The sequence below is a fragment of the Vidua macroura genome, chromosome 15 (genome assembly GCF_024509145.1).
Source record: "Vidua macroura isolate BioBank_ID:100142 chromosome 15, ASM2450914v1, whole genome shotgun sequence".
Lineage (NCBI taxonomy): Eukaryota > Metazoa > Chordata > Aves > Passeriformes > Viduidae > Vidua > Vidua macroura.
Window position 1 is genome coordinate 9,388,110 of NC_071585.1, and position 19,272 is coordinate 9,407,381.

General features: G+C 41.1%; 1 protein-coding gene across 1 annotated transcript; it reads right to left on the reverse strand.

Annotated features, from left to right (window-relative positions):
* Window positions 1-1,331: 1,331 nt before the first annotated feature.
* On the reverse strand, window positions 1,332-16,459 carry PPP2CA (protein phosphatase 2 catalytic subunit alpha). The gene is made up of 7 exons (XM_053990983.1): window positions 16,195-16,459; window positions 5,142-5,351; window positions 4,466-4,639; window positions 4,198-4,287; window positions 3,741-3,902; window positions 2,885-3,003; window positions 1,332-2,155 (listed from the first exon to the last, which is right to left on the reverse strand). The coding sequence occupies exons 1-7, from the start codon at window positions 16,294-16,296 to the stop codon at window positions 2,083-2,085; spliced, it is 930 nt and encodes a 309-aa protein (XP_053846958.1). The 5' UTR covers window positions 16,297-16,459; the 3' UTR covers window positions 1,332-2,082.
* Window positions 16,460-19,272: the final 2,813 nt, after the last annotated feature.

Consider the following 19,272-nt stretch of genomic DNA (forward strand, 5'->3'; position numbering starts at 1 on the left):
CTGGAATCTTCACACAGACCATCATAACATAATTATAGAGGAAAGCACAAAAACTGGAGTGACTCCAACATTGTCCATGGACTTTACTAACCACTTGGATTTGTGTACAGAAACTGAAGAAAAGAAAGGGCTGCTCCCTGCCAGAGCAGATGAGTCATGCCAATTAAAGCAACAAGGAAAGCAGAAAATAGGGCAAAGTCATTCCTCTTGAAGGAATGGTGTCAATGAAAGCACAAAGTCCCATCTAAACAAACACAGAGAAAGACAAGTGACAGGAATGGAACATGAACTACTCTCAGCAAAGGATTGTTTTAATAGTGATCAAAGCAAAAGCTCCCAATATACTAAAAAAAGCCACCTGAGGTGCACTTATTTTTAGCATGCACTTCTTCCTGTAAGAGATCAAGCCACTGAGCTCTCCAGAAGCCATTTGGAACCCAACCTACCAGGACAGGGCTCAAATTCTGCTGAAGGAAAAGCAACCACTTGAGCCTTTCTTAAAAAAGATGAAGCAATGTTTGATGAAATGCAGCATCTTCTTTGCAAGTTAAAGAATTAAGTGGTCCGCCAGCTTTTCAGAAAAGCATGTCTAAAACTAGACCTCCAGGCAAGTTGAACATCTGCAAAATTTGTGTGTTCCCTTGGAAACAAGCAGTGTAAAAAACAAACCTCCATGTTATTACAGAATCTACATTGTGCCCAAGGAACTTAATGTCTCAAACAATCTGAATATTAAAAGACCTTTTACTAAGTCAACAGCCAGGTACATCATTTAGATGTACCCAAGAAGTTTCACACACAAGCCTTAAGAAGGAATAACATTTGAATTTTGGCTTTGAACCAAATAATCAAATTTGGGTTCAAATTTTGAAGAAGTTAGTAGAAAGGAAATATTTAAACAGAAGTTAACATAAACCACATACCACTGTTTTTCAGAATGGAAGCCTGGGCAAATACACGTAGCACTAAACTTCAAGTTGTTTCCTTTAATATTTACAAAACTGGTTTTATTCTTAGTTTTTCAGAAAAATTATTTTAAGTATTAGCACCTACATTGTAAATTACGCAAACTTAGATTTACACTTGAAATAAAGCCACACGCAATCAGTTAAGTGAACTTATATTCTTCCATTTCTGAGTATTTCAGTAGAGCACCAAGAGGGAAAGAGCAACACGTGAGTAACCAGCAAGCTGTTCTCAGCTGTGAGACACAGGCCCAGGCACCTTCCTGGGACAGGATTCAGAAGGTCAGAGTTTTCCAGCACACTCCAAATCACCTCAGTTTTACTTATTTAGAAGGTGGAAATTTCTATGCAAGTTTATAAAACCCATCCAGCTACATGTTAGTTTATTAAACCACAGTTGACCTGAGATGCAATTAGAATTTTGACATTTTTCCATACTTAGTTCACAAGTTTATTATGAAAAACACTGCAGCTCTGTCCTGCAGTAACATTGTTTTACAGAAAAAAACAGTTCTGTTCAAAGTAATTCACTATCCTTGGACAATTACAAGGGACAATATGGTAGGGCAGAGTGGAAAAGGGAACTGAGTGCAGACAAAAAAAAAAAAAAAAAAAAAAAAAATCAATACAATTAAATTAAACAGTATTCCCTGAAAATAAAACAAACAGTTTCAGAACAAATATGAGGCCTTGGTACTTATTTTAAAAATGTTCTTTAAGCTTCAATGATTGTTTGCTGCTACCCTTATCTACAGTCATGCTGAATAAAGCTATAGCTAAATGGAAAGTTAAATGTATTCACGAGGTGTTAATGTCTACATCTTATTATTTGCAGTCTCTCAGAGAAAGCAAAAGTAACTACAAATAGCGCTATGCCAGAAACTGGTTTCTTGACCAACAATGTTGCTTCAGCATGCAATGAACTGGTTCATTCTAAAGTGGTCACAGTTGTTGATGACAAGAGGCTTTGTACTGAATATGGCACGTCTTTTGGTCCATGTGAAAACAAAGTTTGAATGTTAAATATTTTCTGACACTTTGGAGTTACTGTTGCTCTTCCCATTTTCTTTAGGTCAACATATGGTTCATGGCAATACTGTACAGGTCTAAAATCTCTTTACAGGAAGTAGTCTGGGGTGCGACGAGTAACATGCGGTTCACCTCTACGCGGCGCCGGGTCAAACTGCAAACTGAAGAGCACAGACATCAATGAAAACACAAGAGCTCAGCTGACATTCAGGTATGTTCTAGCCATGAATTACAGGACTGGTGGTTTAACAAAAGTGAGTCTCTGCAAGTTTTATCAACCGAGTTAAATTTTCTAGAACAAGTGTTCCAGTTCTTCCACTCCTGTTAGTATGTACTTTCAACCATCACATATTAAATTCCTTTTACCATGAAGGTCTGGAGAGAAATTAATTTTAGCTTTAAGACTCAAAGTGGTCGAACATTTGTATCTATTAGAAAGTTAAAGTCTCCAGTTATTATCAAAGAGGGCAGTTTGCACCGTGCTTTTGCCTCATTTACTAGTAAAGTTGCTGCTGCAGTAGTTAGTTAGAAATCTCATTTAAAGACCTGACATCCCAACACCTGAAGAATTCAAAGATTCCTAAAGTCTCCTTAGATGGCACAGACTACTCCTGCTCTCAAATCACATCCCTACACAGTAAGTCATTAAAATCCAGGTAGTTCTACAAAACAAAATTGAGGAATCTCACTTTAATCTGACAAAAGATCTCAACAGCAACTGTTCCAGAGGCTTGACTCCAAGACTTTAAATGTGACTAAACCAACAATTCCACGCTCACTCCACCTCCCAAAAGCTTAGAGAGGGGGGAAAAAAACCTCCATACTTTAACATAATTAAATGGTATCTTAAAATCACAGGCAACGCAATTCTCATTTTTAAACATACTTACAAGGAGTATTTTAGAGTATCATCAAGTTCCATAATTGCAGCCTGGTTGCCACAACGGTAACAATAGTTTGGAGCACTGAAAATTGTTACTACATTCCGATCATGGCACCAGTTGTACCCCTGGAGAGGAAGGAAAAAATTATTATGACAACCAAGTTAATGTACCCAACGTAACCACCTGACTACAAACCAACCTTTTAATGCTCACAGCTCTAAGGGACATTTGTAGGGTTACTTTAAATAAGCTTAAGGCTGGATCTTTTTTCTCTTCTGAACAGAAGAAGTGTAAAAAGGAATTTTGGCCTTCATAGGTTGCTTCCTACTAGCAAATATGAGCTAGATATTAAAAAAAAAAAACATCTAGCAATATTTCTCCATTGCATTAGCATTAAATAGTTAAAACAGCAATTCTGAAGTACACAATCTACTCTAAACCTTCAACTGTGATCACCAAAACCAGAGTACAGACATACATTTAAAAATCTGAACTGCTGGGAATAACTAGAGACCAAGAACAAAAGCACATATCTAAGTTAAAAACAAAAATTACACTTTTTTTCCAAGAGACACATATTTTAAAACCTTTTAATCTACACAGAAATGCAATACCACATCTAGCACCAAAGCCTGGTTTGAGATATTACTGTAAATATTCAGGAAAATAAGGCCAAAAAAAGGTTACTCCACTGTCAAACTCCTTTAGTAGCATGTGAATACTGTCAAGGTCGAGTTTCTGGAATACTCTTAGCTGGGTGGTCACCTGTCACAGCAGCATACACACATCTGACACACAGAGCATGGAATAAATGGACCAAGGACACAATCCAAGGTCTGTACACACAGGCTGTCCTGCTCACCTCCATTACCAACTGATGAGCTCTTGAAACCAACGTAAGGCCATTAGCATGGTTAAAGGTTTCTGAAATATCCTGTCCAAATGTGTAACCTGCACCTCGAGGAGAAATTCCCCAGCCACCACGATCATCTGGATCTGACCATAGCAAGTCACACATTGGACCCTGTAAGAGATGTAGATGATGTTTTAGAGGTGAAGTGCAAAGAACCAAAACCAACAAAACCCAAAAATTCTTGCACATGCACCACCCCTGCACAACCCTTTAAGAATTAATGTGTTTCTTTATTTAAGCAAGGACATGCCCCTCATTTTTCCTTTAAAAAAATCCAGAACAGGAAGACAGCAGGCACTTTAATATTGCTAAGCTGATTTGAATTTCATTTTCAGCCTGCAAGCTTAACCCCCCAATACATGCTGAATCATCAATCTCATCAGCTTAAAAAATTATTTTTCAGTACCTCATGGGGAACTTCCTGCAAGCGATCAAGTGCTCTGATGTGATCCAGTGTATCTATAGATGGAGAGAGGCCGCCATGTAGACAAAAAATCTGCAAGTTAAGAAACATGAAGTTTATTTGCATTAATCAGTGCAGTTAGAACAGTTTAGAATAAATTATTATGAGAAAATCTGCATGAGATTCCTTTAAAGATGAGAGCTGACAGAATGCAATGTTAAGAACTCCCTTTACAATCAAAAACATTCAGCTTTGTCAGATGTCAACATACCTGGCCATCCACCAAGGCAGTTAGAGGCAGGTAATCAAAAAGGTCTGTAAAGTACTTCCAAACATTTGCATTTCCGTATTTCCTTAAACATTCATCATAGAAACCATAAACTTGTGTGATTTGCCTGCTTTCATGGTTCCCTCGAAGAATTGTGATACGTTCACGGTAACGGACCTAAACAGAAGAGTTTATTTTAGCACATCAATGATCAACTCTTCCCCAGAACAGAATTTGCACTCCTCAATCCCTGCCACACATCAATAAAGCAACTAAAAGCAAACCATTCTGAAGATTAAATAATAACCTTTAAGGGAAAAAAAGGATTCATTTATTTCAATCTTCAATGGCCAATTACTTTTGAGATTAATTACAAGTTGTATTTATTATTACTAGGGGACTTCACTACACTTGTGCATTAAGCTGATCTCTCTCCAAGCAAATTCTTAAAAGATTGCTACTTAGGCAAGTAAAACATAAACACTCATTTTAGATAAAGCTCAGGCTTGCACCTGAACATTTTTATGATCTTTTTTTTTAATAAGTGACTTCGAAAGCCAAGAAGTCAGTTTCAGTAGCTCTAATACCAATGCAGTGAAAATCATAATAGATATTAAGTGTAGTAAGGATAGTAATGATATATTTTATATGAAATTGTAAAGCTGAGAAGCAAAGTTACCTTAAGAGCTACAAGCAATGTGACTGTTTCGACTGAATAATAGCCTCTGTCAACATAGTCCCCCATAAACAAATAGTTTGTGTCTGGTGATTTGCCTCCAATTCTGAAAAGTTCCATGAGGTCGTGAAATTGTCCATGGACATCTCCACAGACTGTGACTGGACATCGCACTTCTTGTACGTTGGATTCTTTTGTCAAAATTTCTTTAGCCTATAAAGCAAAAAAGCACATAAATTGTGAGTTTGTCTAGGAAGAGCTGTTTTATTCAAAGCATGCTCTACCACTTCCAACTCTGCTACCTGCTCTCTTTAGGAGCTCTTGTCCCTTTCCTTCCCTGACGCACTTGAGGGAGAAGTTTATCTTTACTTAAATGCCATTTATCTTAAAACAGCATTTCACTTTATGAAACCCTGTATTAATAATTAGTAGTTGCATGCCTACTTTTCCTCCTTGAGGCTGGTATCTGAAGCAAAACTTCGGACTTCCTATAAAAATGGTTCTGCAAAGCATAGAACAATGAACAGCACCACTGGAACTTAGAAAGTTTTTAAGTATTTTGAAAAATTGAATCTAAAAATCCTGCCAACATCTTACTTCCAAAAGCCCATACTCAGACACAGCCAAAACACCACCAATACCTTGGCACTCAGCTGTACAAATATCTTCAACCCACCTGCAAAGGCAGGGGGTCCTGCATGAAGCAGAATGAGAACAAACATCCACTGGTACCAGCAATTACAGAGCAGGCCATTACCTGCACAAGTTCTCTCAACAAGTTTTGTGATTAAACACAGACGAATAACATCAAGTTTTGTCTTCATAAACCAGAGCTGGGTAAGATGTTTGTCATCCCCATTTTTTTCCCCAAAAATTGTGTGTATCAAAGTTGCAGACAAAAGTAATTTGTATGAAGTAGCATAGGCTAAATATAGCACCAGAAAGGTAATTCTGAAATAATGCAAAACAGTTGTTACAGTTTGTTCTCAGAACAGTCACCAGACCCATGCCACAATGATTTGCTAAATCAAGAAGCTATTAAAAATATAAATAGTAACAAGTTTACCAGTTACCATCTACTAAAATTTCCCTGTTTTTCAAGAGTCAATGCTCCTATTAAAAAAGGATCCTTTTTTACCTCATTAACTCAATTACAAGAAAATAGATAAAAATTATATTCTATTCTATAACCCAAGTTGTCTACAAGAAAGTGGCTGACACTCCCACCCAAAAGTGGTGTCACTGTCCCACACATCATCCTGGCTGACCGCCATGGTCACCACTTCAAACAGAAGCAATACCTAAGTTTAATGATGGAAATTCATGACATTCAATGTTTCACTGCAAAGAAATGCAAAAATACAGCATGGCTAAGCACCCTGCATGACACAGAGCTTTAGTTGTCACTCTGCAGACATATTTACATCAAAATTCAGTCTCATGTGACAGTTTCCACTTGCGCTGTGCCCAGTACTAAAGATAGGTCATTCCTGGTTTGTGGTCGATGCTAAAAGTGCAGATGTATTTTAAGATAGCCTGACTTAACTTTAATGCAGTGACACTCGCCGGATGTTTTGAAGGTGTTTTAACAGTCTTAGCATCTTCTAATACTCTCTTACATTCAGAAGCATTAGCCAGCTTAATTCTCCTTTAGACTGAGAACATCACAGACGCTTAGAGCAGTTTGATATAAAAAACCTACTCTTTAATGAGAATGTTTCTACCACTGGATTTTCTTAACACACTTGAAGCACTGCACAAAGAATGCAGCATTCATTTTTCATCAAAGGTATGTAGTGTTTGTGCTGAGAATGGCAGACTTCTCAGCAATTGAGTTGTTGCTTCCAGTTTCTGAAATATTAAATCACTCAGATACACACATGACCAAACACATAGAGAAGTCAGACAGCTACTCTGATGGAAAAAGACTGTTCCAGGTCAATTTGCAAACCAGCAAACTCTATTTAAATCCTGCAGTGGTGGAATGCTGGTGCAGGGATTCCAACATTTCCATGTTTTAAAACCAGTTTCATGCAACATCGTGTTATGAACTGTTTAGTTCATTTACAGTCTTATATCCCACAGTACTAGAAGTGGCACATACTCAAGTGCTTAAACACTCGGCTCTATAAAAGAGCTTCAGCAGAGCTGAAAGTAGAAAAAATAACATCCTGAAAGCAAGCCACCAACAAGCAGTCTACTATATCCCAACTTTCATAATAAATTAATTCCTATAAAAAGGTAAAGTAAAAAAGGACTTTTAATATACCATAACACAATACAAACATACAAGTTGGTAAGACAACAGTACATTTAATACTACAATTTCACAATGGCAAGTGGTCACTAATACTACTCCTCCAGTATCTGTGCCCCTGACCTTGTACTGGATCACACACAGCAACTCCACCTGGTTCCACTCCCTCTTTTTACTGATTCTTGAAGCTGCTGCTCACTCGCCACATCACACAACTCCCCCTACCCATCCTCCTCGCCAATAAATGGACTTCCCATCAACAGCTCTCCTACACTTCCTCAGGGAGAAGAAGCAATAGAGCATTCTACAGCACCCTTCAGGTGGATCCATCCAACCATCTGACAAAGGAGAACTAAGAAAGGTACACACACATAACCCTGTAAACTTGAAACACCCCAGGACCTATTGCCACAAAGGATAATAGGGCAACAATGGAATACTTTGACATCAACATTTTGAAACATCCAGGCTTCACTGCCTATCATCAAGACAAACAATGATAAAATTCATAAACAGATTTTCTTGAGCACCCTATTAATTCTTTTTTCAGTTCCCAGCAATTGCTACTATTAGGACAACCCTGAACTTCTCTACACCTCCAATACTTAATTAATCTTTTTTACATAGTAGAATACCACCACAAGTTAAACTTCTGAGGTGCAGGATACTTAAGCAAAAACATGTTATCAACAACCTACCATATTACAGTTGTAAAACCCTGCCTCTGAATCAGTTTATTTTTTCAGCACTACACTCTCAGATTTCAAAATGAAGTGCAAACACATACAGAATAAGACTGCAAAGAACACTTGATACTTCAAGTTGATAAATGCTAATTTTACAGACAATTACTAATGAAGTCAAAGACAAAAAACACACAACTGTGAGACAGTTACACAAGAAGAGTATAAGAAGAACCAAGTGCAATGCTGTCATAAACACTACTGCTGAGGTGGAAAGTCACATATTTTACTCAGAACAATCTCAAAGTTCAAACAATAAGCAGGACGTATCAAATTCCAGCTTAGTCATAGTGAGTGGAATTCATTGTGACTTGAATTACTCAGTCATTTCTCTGTAAAGAGAAAACTTGCACAATCCCAAAACTTAACAAGAATAAAGCCAATATTGGTTCAAACACACAAGACAACCAATTTCCACTTTACTACAAAAGGAGTAGCACTGCATAAAAACTCAGCCTAGTACTTAAGAACTAAACCATTCCTGGACTGCTGCACATCATCTAAAGGCCCAGCTGAACAGTACTAAGCTGCTTTGGTGGCTCTGTTTACAAAGCACATCTCTGCACGATGCTGGTCTTAAAACACAAAGATCAGTTTCATTGTTTTAAGACTGTACAAGAATTTTGAAAAGATGGCTATTAAAGTCACTACCATGTGATTTTCAGATCCTCAGTTTATTTAATGAAATGCATGGGTTGTATGCATGCAGATGTATCTCTTATTTCCCTTGCACCCTCCAAATATTTTTATCCTATATGCCACAAATTAAGGCTCAGAGCCGAGTGCCATAAAAGCCATAATCCATCTATTTTACTTCCTCAACTCGCTCTGTGCTGAGGATACGCACGTTTCCCTCACAAGCAGTGTACATCATCAACCTCGTCTCACAGAAATAACTTCCAGTGGTCCATTTCTACTAAATCCTCTGAATTAATCTGTACCCAAATTCCTTTGTGTTTCCAGAATATACCAGATATTTCTTAATTACTCCAACCCCTTCTTAGGTCCCTACATTCTAGCATGAGCTCTGACAAGTCAGCCCAATTATCTACCATGAAAAACTCTGGGGCACATAAAAGAAAATAACAAGACTCAAACCAAACAGTAAACATCACTATCTGTGTAGAATTATAAATCAATGCTTGAAGCAGCACTATGAGCCAGTCATCAAAAGATTACCACTACTAATTCAGTAAAGAAAATACAACCATTATTTTAATTAGACAACGCAGCCCCGAAGTCATGGTTGCAGATGGTAACGTGTCATTCTTGGCAGACCAGAATTCACACCTGCAGCCCACCATACTGTCCAGTAAAGTGTGTAATGAGAAGCATCCACTCTAACCAATAAATAGTTATTGGTAGTTACCATAAAGATATTTGGATGAGATTGAAGACTTCAACCACACCCATAATTTCCTGTCACCAAGGTGCACAGGATGTGACTAAAGGCACAATGATCAGCTAATTGGGATGAATACTGGTTTTAGCTGTTCAAACATCATGACCTGGAAAAGGTTCCAGTTCCAAGCAAAGTCATCCATTATGGTCAGCAATTCTTCTGCAGAGTCAATGCTTTTCAATTTAAAGATTTCTGCGCTCCTCACTTGGGGAGGAAAGAGAGCAGGTTCAGACAAAAGATGGGCTCATTTTTTAAAGCAAAAGGTGTTCTAATTCACCGACATTTTAAACAAAACTAGATAAATGAAGCCTCCAATAACACCCTTCTGTGAAGGAGGCATGGCAGTCAGATTACACATGACACAAATGGGAAACTGATTTACGCTGAACTTCGCAATCCACTAAGGAGTTCAGCATGAATGTCTAAGTAGCAACAAAATTAAAATACAAAGCTCCTCACTGATATGTAATTATTTAGTATTCCAAAATAAAACCAGGATTTCCATCCACACAGAAATATTGAGCAGAAAAATACTCTTTTGCCAGGACAGAAGTTGATGCATCTGCTTTCTCTCTGGATTTGTGATTAGCACCTACGCCTTCATTTCTAATCTCTTCTGTTTGGTGAGAAGAGAGACCAGTTTAGCCAACCAAAAGAGCAACCCCAATGCCAGGACTGCTGTAAAATTAAAATAAGACCACCACTTTCCTTTATTGCCTGTAAATTCTAGAAGGCCTACAAGAAAGCATGCAAGCAGCAAACTTCTGCCAAATAACCCTCCCTTCCTTTGTATTACAAAAGTAGGGACCTACACCATTGGAAACTTAGATAGTCCCCTCAACATTTCCATTTGAAAAGTTCAGTAGTTTCTTATACACACAGAGTAACTGTTAAATGTTCTTGCCCTCAGAGGCAAATCAGGAAGAAGGGGAAAGGCTGTTAATCAATCAGTAGTTGACAAGAGCAGTGGGGATAGGAAGAGAGTCTTCTGGAAGAACTCAGCGTCATTATTTTGATTCATACAAAAGATCTTAGTATCTTTAAATTGAAGAAAAATAATCTAGGAAAAACGTCTTTAAAAAAAACATAAATCAAATAAATCAGGAACCCTTATGCCTTCCTTGCCTCATGGGAGCTCCAAGGAACACAGCAATGACAGCAATACAGGAAGCTGACCACTCACAGGGATGTTTTTCAGTCCTCTCTGTAGAACAAGCTGTATTCATTTTGGATCATTCACATTTAAAAAAAATATAGGCTACACTTACTCCCAAACTAGTTGTGCCTGACATCAACAAGTCCAGCTTCACGCAATGAACTCGGAAAGTTCTCAACCCTTTTGTTCCAGTAACTCCAACACAGCCATGCTACAGGTCAGGACACGAGGTGGAGAATGGCATGTCAAAACTCAAGAAAGAGTTTAGAACCAACCAGCAAATCAGAAACACCTATATTGGAAGACATGTTCAAAATATTCAGCAGAAATATTGGAGACCTGGCTACTAAGTAACTGAGTGCTAGTATTCATTCTTTAGTTAGGAATAAACTTTTTCCAGCTTAATATATACTACCTGAAGAAAAAGAACAACAGCGTTACTGAATATAGCATAATGTTTAAGGGCCCCTAAGCAAAAGTGAAAATTCTATCCCTGCTCCTGTGATTCCCCTCACACAGATCTGCTGTACAAGGCTAGACACAGCTAGACAGGTTTGGGTTTTGTGCTGGGCAAGGCAACCCAGGTGAGTAACTGGAAATGGCTTGGAAGCGATCACAGAGCAGCACTGTCATCACATCTGAGGAGGCAACAGCCTCGGCACAGGTAGATTTGGAAGAGGACATCAGTCCCCATCCATGTCTCCAGCCTCAAACTGGCAGAACTCAAGTAGGCAGTGGGGATAGGAAGACTGTCTGACTTAAGAGTGCTTCCTGCTGTTAGCTTAAACTATGCCCACAACAATACAAGTATCTCTCACTCCTACTTGATCACAACTAATATTGCCACTAAAAAGCAAAAAAAACCACAGCCAAACATCTGATACTAGCACAACTCAATTTTTACAGAATTTACTAGAATTGAAAAAAAAAAACAAATCCAGAAAGCTGCTGATGGTACAATCACTGGCACATTCAAGCCTAAATTTTTATATGCACATCAAGATGTTGTATGTGAATCCAGACAAGGTGAGAAGGCTGGCAAGGCTGACACTTCAAATGCCTTCTGTGGAAAGAGACAATTTCCATTTTTCATTATTAACCATAACAAAAAACAAACAAAATGAAACAAACAAAAAAAACACCATGAAAAAAAAATGCAACAAATCGGAACACTGGGCGTCAAACGATTTTTTTTAAGTCTTCAAGAATAATCTAAAACAGTCAAATAAGTGTTACAAAAGGCTTTGTACACTACACTTGTAACTCTTCAGAGACAGAAGGTGTAACTATATGGTCCCATCAATGACTTGATCCCTAGGTATGTTCAACAAAGGAGCCCTTAGGAGCCCTAAACCACCCTCTGGTCTCCCAGAGGCCCCTGAACAGCTGCTGGGGGGCCCTCCTGCCATTGGCAGCAGTGCTCCCTTGTTACAGAATCCAGAAGCCAGGGACTGCAACACCGCACATTCCTCTTCTGCCAGGGGCAGAGGAACACAGAACCTGCCCAATGCACAGCCCACCACACAGGGCACACCATATCTCACTACCTGGGAATTCTGTTGGAGCATGTTTCTTGGCTGATTTACAGCAAGTTCAGACAGGAAGATTCATTTTCACAATCATCTTAAGTCTGAAGAATAGTTAGTTATACATGATGGATACAAGAATACAAAAGCTAGCTAATGGAAAAGCCCTTGCAAATGCAGCTGGAAATAGTTTAAAACATCCACTTCTAGCCAAAATAATCAGCTAAGAAAGGCAACTCCTGAACAGCATAGGAAATAGAATGGAACATGTGCCTCTGTCTGAAAAAGAAGTTGGACAGACAGCTCAGCTTAAAACACAGGAGTGAGATCCACAGAACATGTAAGTTTAATGTATTACAGGAACTGAACTTTGACTGCACAGGCTTTTTTTGACCTAAAAGAAAGCTTCATCAGAAACATACTTGTCCTCTCAGAATTAAGTCACTCAACATAAGCTAAATGAGTTTGCATAACTCACACAGCTGCAGTGGGTAACCTTTGGTTACAGAACATCTAACTTGGAAGATCAGATGTTAAAATGAAAATTCTACACGAGGAAAAAAAAATAGAAAAATAAACCATGAACAAGGTACATACCAGAGAACAGTACAGCTCAGAAACACATTTATACTACAAAAATTAGCAATGGTGACAAATCAAAAAGCTAATGTAACCAACATCATTGTTACAGATCAAAACCTGCAGGAGTCAAACCTTGAATCAAGGTTTCTTGAATGCCTTTACCAGTATCAGACCTTCACTTAGTTTAAAATATTTTGGCTAGCAGCACTATCTATTCAAAGACATTTCACTAGCAATTCAAGAACCCTGAAAGTCTTTACACAGTAATATATGACCAAATACTCTTCCCTCTCTCCAAAAACTGGAGATGCCACACTCAAACTCACTAAATTACAGAGTAGTGTTTTTGAGGGAGTGGCTCTGACACCTTTGCCTCCACCTGCACTAGATACTTTCTGCAATAACCAAAGCAAACTCTATCCAAAAATTCACCTCATTCCTTTGTGAAATTTTAGACTGTCATCCCACCTTCCTGAGCAATGTGCCACGCCCCCAGTTCCTGTGATAAAGGACATCTATACACAGAGACGACAAGACCATTTCCCTCCACCGTCACAATGTATGGGAAAAAAACTAAACCAGCATCCTTTCATTCAAAATGGCCAGTGGAAAATCTCTCACCTGGCAATAAGGGACTTCCTTTCACCTCTGCCAATAAACAATTCAGCACTAACAGGACAAACACTGCTGACATGTAACAGTAACTGGACTGGGTATATTTTGACCTCTTCTTTAGAACTTGCATTTCTCAAATGCTGAAGCAAAGCACATACAATCGGCCACTCAACTGATGTAACATTAAACACACAGCACGTACTAAGCCTAGAATCATTTAACTGCCACTCAGAGGTTGATTATTTCAAATCATTTGTGAAAGTATAATGTATTATTCATGGTTACAAATTACTTCTAGACTTCGAAGATGTTTCTGCCCAGTTCCCACCACCACCATCACCCAGGTAACCAGGCTCAGTGAAAGACGCACCAAGAAAGTAACTGGGATGCACAAATGGCCACACAATTATCATGTTTGTAAAAAGCTGTTAAGTTCTTCAGGTATCAATACTGAAATACAAGAGAGCCCTTAGGCTTATTCTTATTAGACAGGCACCAGTCTGCACACAGGAAGCCCCAGCAGATCAAGAAATACTTGTCAGGGAGATCATCCAATCAGTGTTATCAGGAAAAGCCGTAAATTTTTTTTAATTGTTTATTTTAACTAGTCCTAGCTGTAATTCAATGTGGTGAAGAACAACAGTTTATACCTAGTATGGTCTTTATCTGTGCTTTGGAACAATAGCGGCATTTGACACTGTCCTTAAGCTGTTCATGGAAAACCAGTCTTTCCATGCGATTACAGCCACAAAACTACTTAAATAGTCCAAACAAAGAACAATCCAGTGAGATTTCTGAAAGTCAGTGCTGGGAACATGGAAACACATTAAAGCAAGTGCTGTCCCTCAGCACAAAGGTGCAGAACTGAGCTCTCATCCCACTTCCATGAACACAGTGGAGACAAGGAGTTCAAGGGCCTACTTCCAATTCCTTCCATCAGCAACCATGAAGAAACTTAACTACTCTTAGAAGAAAGTCCAAGTAAATCCACCTGTAGTTATCAGCAACAAATCAACTTTCCCTAACATCACCAGCCCTGTGGCTGAACTCTGCACAGCGCTGACCACACACTCGGCACACAGAGAGAACTGTTACCCCACCCTGAGCCCCCCTAGAAGCCAACATGAAGGCTGCTGCTAAAGAATATTGTGATTGGCAGATTTCTCTTCCACAGTCTCATGCTATCTCATCTCAACACACAGTAGACAGACACAAAGGTTTCTTTTCTTTTTTCCTTCACCATCATCTTGGTGATGAGCATTATACATTTATCCATAAATACAGCTCATTTCCATTCTTCACTGGGAAAAAATGATAATGTCATCTTGTGCAACACTGATGACTGGGACTGTATCTTCTGTAAGGAATGTCTAGTGGTATGCCTGCTTCTCACTGAACCAAAACCCCCAGTACATTGAAAGCTTTTTGTACATTATACATCCCTCATGGTCCCGCACGTTACCATACAGCCCCACAAAACAGAGCCATATGCACCCACTCCTGTGGGATTCAGGACTCAGTACCCATCAGTTTATAAACGATGGCAAGTGAAATACTTGCCTCTCACATAAAGCAATACAAGGAAGAAGCTGGACCGCCGTCATTGGAGACGCACATGGAAATAGCCAGGCGGTGACATTGCCACTTGCTTGCAACAGCCTTTAAAATACACAGCCTGGATCAAACGGAAACAGTGCTGAGTTGCTGGAATACAAGTGAACTAAAATCTGTACTGGAGCAAGAGCAGGTCTGGCCAAAATCACTGCAAGTTCTTTATTAAGTTCATGGATAGTTGTCTTGAATCAATTTGCTTCCAAAACAACCTGATGTAGTATTTAAAAACATGATTCCAATTTTAAAATATTCTAGGTACTTTCTATCGCAAGTATGTAGGCTTCTTTAGAAGCCAGCACATCCATCACTTCATGTATTCCTTAATATCCAGTTCCCAAAAAATTTATAAGTATTCCATCTTTCAGTCTAGAAATACATAAAATCATCAGTAATTTAAAAAAAAAAAAAAAAACACCACCACCACCAACAACCCTCAGCTATGAGGTTACATCCAGAATTAGAACTCAACTGGAAAATGCCTCTGGACGCTATCAGAACAAAATTTTCCTGCATTTCCAAAACGCAATCTGTCCAAGATTGGCTTTACAACCTTTCTAAGCTATGAATGTCTCAATCAACACATCGCCCTGTAACATCCACGTTTCAAACCATCATCATAAAATATGGAGTTATATAGGATCTCGAATGTTTATTCTGTGAATTTCGTGAAAACCAAAACCTTATTAAGGGAAACCAAAACCCCAAAGCTAATCTACCCTTCAATTAGTTATAAACGTGTCTGCGCTTATTCACATCATGAAAAATACAAGAAAAAAAATCAAAGCAGCAGCTCTTTACCGCGTGTAATTTCCAAGCGCCTACCACAAGCTTTTATTTTCATTTGAATAACTCACGCTTTTGAGGGCTGATTTAATATTTTAACCGGGGGGGGGGGGGTCTCTTGGGGGTCTCTCCCGAGGATCCATCGCGGCCGCGGCGCCATTTTAGGAGGCGCTGAGCGGGCGGGAGGCGGAGCCGAGGCTCCAGCACAGCCGAGGGGCCGCGGCTCGCCCGGCCCCGGCTGCCGGCCCGCTCCCCCCGCCGGGCCGCGCCAACCCCCGGCCCGCCCGAGGCCCCGCGCCCGCCCGGCTCAGCGGCACCGCCCCCGCCGGCAGCTCCCGGCCCGGCCCCGCCGCCTCCCCGCAGCCCCTCGCTTCTCACCTTCTCGCAGAGGCTCTTCACCTGCCCCTCGGACAGCTGCTTGCACTCGTTGAGCTGCTCCACCCACTGGTCGAGCTCCTTGGTGAAGACCTTCTCCTCCATCCCGCTCTCCCCCTCCTCCTCACCGGCTGCTGCTGCCGCACCGCCCCGCGGGCCCCTGCGATCCGCGCTCCCCACAGCGGCGGCGGCCGCGACGCGTCAGGGCGGGCGGGCGGGCGCGGGGAGAGGGCGGCCCGGGGCACTCCGGCTGCGGCAGCGCTGCCGCTCCTCGCTCCGCACCGTGTAATGGCCGCCGCTGCTGACGTCACCGCCCCGGCCCCACCGCGGGGAGGGGGACGCCGCGGGAGCCGACGGCGCGTGCGCGGCGCCCGGGCGGGGCCGCGAGTGCGCTCTGAGGGGAGGGGGCGGGCGAGGGGAGCGAGCGCGCCCGCCCGCCCCGGGCGTGGGGGGAGGCTGTGCTTCGTCCCGGTTCTCGTTCCCGGCTCTGCTCCTGGGCCGCCGGGGGCTGGCCCCCTCCCCACGGAGGGGTCCGTTTGAGGGGCGCGGCGCAGCCCCGCCCGGTCGCAGCCTTGAGGCGGGAGCCAGGGCACTGCCGTGAGGGGTCGCCGGCGTGGCGGTGCCGGCCCCTCCTGGGTCCGGGTGTTGAGCGCCGGCTCCTCGCGGGGCACAGGCTGGGCAGGGTCCTCGGCTGCCAAGCGCCTGCTGCCGGGTCGGGAGACGGCGTTTCCGAGGGATTTGTGCGGCTCCGCAGTGTTTGTGGTTCTCCCTGCCATTAATGCATATACGTATCTCCGAGGCGGGTGCCAAGAGACAGGACAGGAGTACCCGCCGTAAACTAAAACACAAAGTTCCACCTCCACGCGAGAAAGAACTTTACGTTGTGTGTAGCAGAGCACTGGAACGGGCTGGCGGGGGGTGGGCGTGGAGTCTGCTCTTGATGCTTTCCAAACCGCCCTGGGCACGTTCCTGTGTCACCTGCTCCAGGGGACCCGGCCCTGGCCGATGGTGACTGGGTGATCCCCAGAGCTCCAACCCAACAATTCTGTGATGCTGAGGTCCTGAGCGCGGTTACTGTGTCCATCAGAGAAGAGGGGAGTGGAGGCCACTTGCTGCTCTTGGGTACTTTGAAATAAAGCTTTTCAGTTCTAAATCATGAGTATTAAATACTATCTTAATTGTACCACCAGGTAGTGCTTAGGTTAAAAAGGCTGTGCTGCATTTCTTTAAAACAATTTATACTGAAAGAGTTCTTGGAAGTCCAGAGTTTATTATGACCTTTTTAGACAGAAGCAATGCATGAAATGCAGTGTAAGTGTTCAGTAAAGGAAATTAGTGGTGGACCTTTCAGGAAACTTTCAGGAAGGTGGTATTTTTTCAGGAAACTAGTGGTGACCTCAGCTACCTTATTGTACTCAGACACTTGCTACCTAAGGGAAAATATTTCAGTAAGACACAGATAAATTGCAATAAAAAAGAACGTAGGAAATAGGCAGAACCAATTTCTAATGAATTATGTATTTTATTGCAATCTGCATCTTAAATTATAGAGGAAAATTTCCCCTAAATAACTTACAAAAGGCATGAAATGATCAGTTTAATATTTTTTTCACTTAAATGGGTCAAAATGTTGATAAAATATTGATTTGCTAATTTCAAGAGGGCACAATGACTTTTCCTAGTTAATTTGTGTTAATTGTCTTGGTCATCACTTGCCTAATATGGAGTCTGACTTGTTAAATTCTTTGCCTACTATTGAAGGAAATTAAGAATTCCATAGTGAGCAAGGGGTAAGGAATGTTTGCTTTCATGGGTCAGTCTCGGTTTCTTGGTGTCATACGCTCCTGCTGTTCATCAGCTGGTTTGAATTGCCTGACGTAGGTTTTGTTTATCTTCCAAAATAATTTTGCTGTTGTTACATAGGTCCCCATCTTCAGATGACCTTAGTTTTGTGCTTAAAGTTGTAGAAGGAAAAGTACCATTCATTGAGAAGTGATAGGTTTCAAGAATTCACTCTGTAGCACATTTTCCCAAAATAGTCTTGAGCAAATATATGCAAAGAATATGAAGCAATAACATCAACTCTTGTGTAATTTGCCAAGCTAAAGTTCATTTTCTTTAATAATTGTTGACTTTCTGGCATAGTTATGTGTTTGAGGATCACACTGCAAACATGAGCTGTACTTTTCTTACACCTACCAGATAAAACATGGCAGGATTTCAGTTGCAGTTTTGTAGGCAAACAAGCCAAGTTAATAGTTTCTTCCTGCTAGTGTAGATCAGGCTGGACACGTCACAAATTAACAATCACTGCTGTCTTCAGAGCACTTGTGATGGTTCCCAGGAGCGTGGTGGTAAAGAAAGGAACACTTTGAAAAGGCTCAGTGATAGCTCTTTTTTAAAGAAACTCCACTTGGGAAGGGGTAGGTGATTCAGCACTGCCTGCTTGCCGCTGAAAGCTGAAGCCGTGCCAGTCGCTACAGGAGAATTCAGGACTCTGCAAAGGAAATTCAGGATTCATTTATCTGGACACACAGAGAAGGGGAAACCTTTGGTTTCCATCTCCATTCCAAGCATTAGCTCTGTATTTTATCCTCATACTCTTTTAAATTGTCTATGTGTGGATCAGAAATCAGATCTCTTTGCTCCCTCTGACTTGAGAATGACAATCAATTGTTTAGAGAATCACAGTTGCTTTTCTCTTCTTAGATACATATCTGAGCCTTCAAAGGAGAATGTATTAATGAAAGGATACATGCTGTGTTGCATAAGTTGGGTGTTTGTCAGGGCTTCAGATACACAGTAAGATTAAACTGTAACCTGTGAGATGGCAGTAATAAATCGTATTTAGTATGTGAATATATGCCAGGCATGTGTGTGGTTTGTACCTAAGGAGCTGCCTGGGTGCGGCTGCCCCAGTGAGTCAGGGGTATGGAGGCCGCACTGCTGTGCTGACACCTGAGTCAGGGACCAATGTGTCACATGTGAGGCATTCTGGAGAGAGCTGAACTGGTCAGGCTGACAGCACTTATGTTTACACACTTCCAGCTGTAGGTTATTCAGCTGTTACCCTATAGTGCC

Bases quoted from the DNA above. Each gene is read 5' to 3' on its own strand.
- PPP2CA (XM_053990983.1), bottom strand. From the start codon at position 16,296: ATGGAGGAGAAGGTCTTCACCAAGGAGCTCGACCAGTGGGTGGAGCAG. The intron at 3,903-4,197 runs GTACTGAAAAAT...CATCTCTTACAG, and splicing joins TGCAGGAAGTTCCCCATGAG to GGTCCAATGTGTGACTTGCT. The intron at 2,156-2,884 runs GTAAGTATGTTT...TGTGCTCTTCAG, and splicing joins GATACTCTAAAATACTCCTT to TTTGCAGTTTGACCCGGCGC.